Raw genomic sequence first — 7295 nt, 5'->3', positions numbered from 1 at the left:
GTAATAAATACCATATTATTTCCCGACGAGTGAGAACTTTAATTTGGAGATCTGTATAACCAAGTCCAGTTGTTGCTAGTAAACACCATCAACGGTTTATGTGTTTTGTGGTTCTATATGTTCTTGTTTTAGTTTAATTACCTACATTGTTTATTTGAGTATTATAAAATATCGTAACATTTATTTTGAAGAATAATGGTAGCTGATCTTGTCTATATTTTTTGTGACATGATTCTAGTCAGGACTTCGTGTTATTGAATGATATTAGATATATTCTTAGGATCAAATGACTTCTCCTGAAATGAAATAGCCTTGGAACACCACACATTTCACCCAAACACTGTGTTTAGACCTCCCGTGTTGGATGTATCAAACTATACTTTGTGAAAAGTAAAGATGAGGGTCTTTATAAAATCTATTGAAGAAAGAGCTTGGCTGCGTGTACTTGATGGTTGGAATCCACCAAAGATCGAGGATGCTGATGGAGACTCTCGGCTCAAACCTGAAAGTACATGGACAATCGATGAAGTGCAAACTTCAAATTTTAATTCCGAGGCTCTCAATGCTATATTTTCATCTGTTGACACAAGGATGTTCAACTTAATCACCAATTGTGTTTGTGCCAAAGAAGCTTGGGATATACTTCAGAAACATTGTGAAGGATCCGAGAGCGTGCGTAAAGCTATGCTAAGGATGGTGACTTCAAAATTTGAAAGCTTGAGGATGGAGGACAAGGAATCTATTCTTGAGTATGATAGCTAGTTGAGACAACTTTCTAATGAAGCTCAAAGTCTTGGAGATCCCATGCCCAATGAAAGATTGGTGAACAAAGTCTTAAGATCTCTCCATGAGAGATTTAATGTCAAAGTGTGTGCAATTGAAGAATCTAAATACACTTCAAAAATCAATCTGGATGAATTAATGAGTTCTCTCAGAACCTTTGAGATGAACCTTGATTTACAAAGGAAGGATAAAGGGAAGACAATAGCCCTTGAAGCCTCAACCGAATCTTATGATGAAATCCTCCAAATATCGAAAGAGGTGGAAAAGTCTGATTTAGGTGAAGAATCGATCTCTCTGTTTACTAAGAAATTTGGTGATTACTTAAAGACCATGAAAGAGAAGAAGAAAATTGGACAGAAATCTGTGTTGCCCAACATCACCACTTCTGCAAAAGCTCAAAAGTTTACTACTATGAAAGGACAATTTCGACCAAAAACCGAATTGCAAATCCAATCAAATGCCAGAAACCTGGATTCAGTGCAGTGTAGAGAGTGTTCGGGATATGGACACTATGCCAATGAATGTGCCAATCGACTTCGGAGAAACAAAGGCATGACTGCCACCCTGAGTGATGAAGAGTCTGATGATGATCAAGGATCAAATGAATCTGAAAATCACACATCATTATCTGCTGTGATCAAGGAGAAACGCTCAATGCAAATCAATCCTTTGGGTGTTGTCACAGGTGTTGCAATACCTGGCCGCCACACCTCTTCGAATTCAGTATGTCTTAATTCTACAATCCTTGGGGAGTCAAGTCAGTCTGAAACCCATGAGGTAGATGATGATGAAGTCACTATAGAAAGTGTGCAGACAATGTACGAAGAACTATATGAGGACTGGATCAAAAGAACTAAAGGAAATGCAATTCTCTCCAAAGAGAACGCTGAGTTGAAGTCACAAGTATCACGACTTGAAGTAATCTTAAGCAAAAAGGATCTGGAATTGTGCAAAGTCAAGAAGGAGCTTGAAGAAGCAACTCTAATTCTTACTAATCTCAATTCAAGTTCAACCAAACTTGATTCACTTTTGATGATTGGAAAAAATGACAAAGCTGGACTTGGTTATCCGAATAGCCAGTTCGAAATTGGAGAATCCTCCAATACGGAGAGAAAACCAACAGTTTTTGTCAAAGGAAGTGTTGAAACCTCGAATGCTACACACACTGAAAAAGGTGTTTCATCAAAAAGGCAAATAACTACCAAGAAGTCCAAATCCAGAAAACGCCACTTCATCTGTCACTACTGTTTTAGACCTGGACATATCAAACCCTACTGTTTTAAACTAAGAGATGACTACAAAAGGTGGGAATCTGAACAGGTGTTGCCACAGGTGTGGTATAACACCCGGCGCAACACTGCCAACAGAAAACCGACGGTAAAAAGGATTTGGGTGCCAAAGGCTAAGATTCAATGTTCTGTTATCTATACTTCATTAAAGACTAACATTGCAAGGAATATGGTACTTCGACAGTGGCTGTTCACGCCACATGACAGGTTCTAAAGACCATTTGATTGACTATGCTGAACTAAGGAATGGTCATGTGACGTATGGAGGCGGTGCTAAAGGAAGAATAGCTGGCAAAGGAACCTTGAATGTTGATGGATTGCCTAGTCTACACAATGTGCTTTATGTTGAAGGGCTTAACTCAAACTTAATAAGCATAAGTCAACTGTGTGATGATGGTTTACATGTTAAGTTTGATAAAGACATTTGTGAAGTTTTTGATAATGCTAATACTTGTATTTTGACAGGTACAAGGTCTGCTGACAATTGCTATCAACTTGGAGAAGATCTGATGTGCAATCATTCAAAGGTGAGTGAATTAAACTTGTGGCATCAAAAATTGGGACATGCAAACTTCAAGACAATAAAAAACCTTGGTAAGTACGATGCTGTGAGAGGTATGCCTATTATCTTCTGGAACTCCTTATGTTTGTGGAGCATGTCAAAAGGGTAAGAAAACCCGTGTTCCCCATCAAATGTTGCAACACTTTGGGACAACACGGTGTCTTGAACTCTTGCACATGGATCTTATGGGTCCAATGGAAGTGGAAAGCCTTGGAGATCTAACGGGAAAAACAATCGAGGATGATATTGATGGGCTTCTGAACGAAAGTGAGACACTGCCCAACACAGATGTTGCACCCGGTGTTGTAACACCGGAGACAACACCTGCACTGGCAGAATCAAATGATGAACCAGGAGAGTATACTGAGAACGATGACGTTGTAACCAATGAAGAGATTGATATTCCCAGTAAAATTCAGAAAAATCATCCATCATCTCAGATCATTGGTAAAGCATTTGGTGGAATGCAAACTAGAAGAAAGGAGAAGGTAGATTATCGGAAAATGATGGGTCTAGTATGCATGACGTCCATATACTATCAAGTAAGCCATTCTTGTTTTGTTTCACTAATTGAACCCAAAAATGTAATTGAAGCCTTAAAAGATGAATTTTGGGTCAATGCTATGCATGAGGAACTTGAACAATTTGTTAGGAATGATGTGTGGGATTTGGTTCCCAGACCTAATAATGTGAATGTTATTGGAACCAAATGGATTTTTAAAAACAAAACTGATGAATCTGGAATTGTTGTGAGAAATAAAGCAAGGCTAGTTGCTCAAGGGTATACTCAAATTGAAGGAATTGATTTCGACGAAACATTTGCCCCTGTTGCTAGAATTGAGTCAGTCCGACTTTTACTTGCTATTGCTTGTCACATGGACATAAAACTATATCAAATGGATGTGAATAGTGCCTTTTTGAACGGCAATTTAAATGAAGAAGCTTATGTAAGTCAACCTAAAGGGTTTGAAGATCCAAACCACCCGAACCATGTCTACAAGTTGAAGAAGGCTTTTTATGGACTTAAACAAGCTTCAAGAGCATGGTATGATAGGCTTACTGAATATCTGCTTGACTTAGGCTTCAAACGAGGTGAGGTTGATAAAACCCTTTTTATTCAAAAATCGAAGCATGATATTCTTATGTGTCAAATTTATGTGGATGACATCATTTTTGGTGCTTCTTCTCAAAAGCATGTTGATGAATTTGTTAAATGCATGTCTACCACATTTGAAATGAGCATGGTAGGAGAATTAAGTTTCTTTCTTGGATTGCAAATTAAACAAATGCATGATGGTATCTTTCTGTGTCAATCCAAGTATGCCAAGAATTTGGTGAAGAAATTTTCTACTGAGAACACAAAACATATGAAAACACCAATGGGGTCGACTAAAAAATTGTCCAAAGACGATGTTGCGGCAGGTGTTGACAACACCCAGTATCGCAGCATCATAGGCAGTCTTCTTTACTTAAGTGCAAGTCGTCCCGACATTATGTTTAATGTATGTTTGTGTGCCAGGTACCAGGCTGATCCTAAAGTCACACATCTAAAAGCTGTCAAAAGAATTTTGCGATATATATCTGGAACAGTTGACTTAGGTTTGTGGTACACCAAAGAAACAAACACCAATTTAGTGGGTTTTAGTGATGCTGATTGGGCAGAAACCTTGATGATAGGAAGAGTACCACTGGTGGATGTTTTTATCTTGGTAACAATCTGGTGTCATGGCATAGTAGAAAGCAAAATTGTGTGTCTCTGTCCATTGCTGAATTGCAGCTGCTAGTTGCTGTTCACAACTTTTGTGGATGAATCAAATGATTAAAGATTATGGATTCAACAGTGACAACTTAATTGTATACTGTGACAACTCAAGTGCAATTGACATTTCAAAAAACCCAGTACAACACTCTCGAACGAAACAGATAGACATTAGACATCATTTTATTCGAGATTTGGTTGAGAATGGTACAATTCGAATGGAATTTGTTAGAACTGAAAACCAACTGGCTGATATTTTTACAAAACCATTGGATTTTGAGAGATTTTCCAATCTTAGGAAGTCTCTCAGCTTGTGTGCACAATGATCACTCACGGATGTTGTCCTGGGTGTTACAACACCTGTGGACAACACTCAGCATGCATGTGCATTTTATTTCTAGGATGCTAGACATATTGCATACATCCTGTTTTGTGTGAAGCCTGTACAAGTGAAGGATACTGAATGGTGCGCTCTCAGTTGTGAATCAAACTTTCTGTCAAAATTCTCTAAAGTATGGAGTGTGCTCAATCTAAGTCATAAAGCTGTTGAGGATGTTCGTGTACTACATGATCTTGTCCAATGTAGATAATGACTTAGAAAATTCTTGAGCAATAAGGTGAAAAATAGAAAAGAGGAGAAGAATTTAAAAAAAAAATGGAACAAAAACATTGTTTAGAAGAAAATGGAAAAAGCTACCTAGAGGAGCCCAATGAAGACCGTTCTTCTAGTGTGGGAGCTACCACTTCTAAGTCAAAATCCAGATGGAAAAAGCTACCTAGAGGAGTCCTATGAAGACCGTTCTTCTAGAGTGGGAGCTACCATGTCTGAAATAAAAATGTTCAAGAAAGTTTGAGTCCAACTTGTGAGTGTTGCCAAGAGGTGTTGCCAACACCTAATTGCACACTGATCACAGTTTGATCACAAGCGTGTGTATTTCATTTTTGATCATATCTTAGGCATAAATTTATGTCATTCATACTGCTGTTTTGTAAATTCGTTATGTCCAGTGGGCTACCAGTTTTTAATTCATGAAATGAGAAGAAAACCCTAACCGACTTAATTTTGAACTTTATTGATTTCTAACTGATTGCGGGGTTAATTCGACGTGGTGTTTTATTTTGACTGGTTTCTTGAGATAATGATTACACTGTTTCAGAATAGTTACCGTTGGGTGAGAGTAAATACTGAGTTGAAGAGGTGCTGAAGTTGCGGCTCTACAAAATAACCGTTGGAGGATTGTTCTTAAATAATTAGGGCTGAATTAGGATCACCTTTATTGTTTAGTATTTTCCCTCACATTCGAAAATTTCTCATGCTCTCATTATTCATTTTGTTTTGCGTAAAATATCTTTGTTCTTCACGATTCTCTGTGTCAGTCGAACCGATCTACTTTCTTTGTTCTCAAATTCGCAGATGGCTGGCTTTGATCCTCATGACATTAGGAGTGAAATGGCTGCGAGCATGAGCAGAAAATCTCCTGAGACAACACCCACAGCCGAAACCAATGTTGAGGGGATGCAAATTGTGGGTGTGGCCGAAGAGCCAACTCCGTTGGAAATAATCGCTCCTGGTGAACCTGGGAACGAGATCAATGTTGAGAATCCTCCGGACTTTGAAGTCATGAATAAAGCTTTTCCCACTGCTCCTATGCGCCGAAGGTCAAAGAGACAAGTAGGGTTCGATCCTGAATTTGTTCCAACCAAGAAACCACGAGCGTTTAACTCCTCAAATCTTCTAGACCCTGATTTCACTTCTGGTGACGACTCCAATGATGATGATTTTGAGTTGGTGGCTCGCCCCAAACCAACTGTTGCTGCTAAGGAATCTGGTTCTACTTCTGGTAGTCATAAGCCAAACCCCATCACAGATACTCAAATGTTGCAGAAGAAAGAGATCCTGGTGAGCCTGAAGAAGATGAACAATCTCTGGCCGAGTTCCTTGCTCACCTTAAGGAAGAAAAGGCTGCCAAGAAACAAATGTCTAAGGATGATGAACCTGATTCAGAAATGATGAAGGAATTTGAGCAAAACCGACCTGGAGCTTTTGATGATTCCTCCTCATCGTCTGTATCTGACTTTGAATCTGAGGAACAGGGTGATGCTGAATCTGAGGATATTAGCTCTGAAGCTAGTGTGTCTTCTGGTGATGCTGCTGCTACTGCTGCCAGTGTTGAGGTGGATGTTGACAACACCGAGCCCAACATTGACTCTGCTGACTATGACTTAAGTAAGTCTTTTTCCCCCAAATTTTATTCTGAGGATGCCTTGGCATTATGGCCGCTGTTTGTTCAGAGAGAGCTGATTGAGGAGAAAAATATTGATGTCAATGCATATGGGAAATACAACCTGATTGAGTTTCTCAAGAACAGAGGGTTGCTATCCACAGTCACCACTGTTATGCCCTACTGTCGCCGTGTGGTGTTAGAATTCTACTGTAATCTTCTGAGCAGTGTTGGAAATGAGGAATCGGTTAAGTATGGGAGAGTGTTTGTTCGGGATCGTGTCTACAAGTTCTCTCCTTCTGTGATCAATGCATTCTTCAACACTCCGGATATTGGGGAAGTTGACGAGGATCTTGACATACATGCTGTCACCTCTGTGCTCACTGGAGGCGTGATCACCGTGTTCCCTGATTATCCCAAGAAATTGAGTGCTGCTAATCTCACTTCTTTTTTCTCTGTGCTGCACAAGACATCAATCTGGAATTGTACACCATCAACCAATTCTACTACTGTGACCAGATCTCAGGCGTTGGTGTTGTTTGCTATTGGCACTGGAAGGGACTTTAATTTTGGAAAGCTGGTGTTTAGGACAGCCCTACAATATGCTGAAGGAGATTTCAAGAAAACGAAGCTGCCCTACCCCTCGGTCATCTATGGAATCCTGGAATCTCAAGGTTTCA

General features: G+C 39.4%; 1 protein-coding gene across 1 annotated transcript; it reads left to right on the top strand.

Moving 5' to 3' along the window:
- The first annotated feature begins 804 nt into the window (after nucleotides 1-804).
- LOC140811270 (uncharacterized) lies at nucleotides 805-2743 on the top strand. Its single transcript, XM_073169137.1, has 2 exons — nucleotides 805-1973; nucleotides 2224-2743. The coding sequence occupies exons 1-2, from the start codon at nucleotides 805-807 to the stop codon at nucleotides 2741-2743; spliced, it is 1689 nt and encodes a 562-aa protein (XP_073025238.1).
- Nucleotides 2744-7295: the final 4552 nt, after the last annotated feature.

This window comes from Primulina eburnea, chromosome 14, assembly GCF_022965805.1.
Source record: "Primulina eburnea isolate SZY01 chromosome 14, ASM2296580v1, whole genome shotgun sequence".
Lineage (NCBI taxonomy): Eukaryota > Viridiplantae > Streptophyta > Magnoliopsida > Lamiales > Gesneriaceae > Primulina > Primulina eburnea.
The sequence above is the reverse complement of the archived record's forward strand: the minus strand, read 5'-3'. Positions and strand labels throughout refer to the sequence as shown.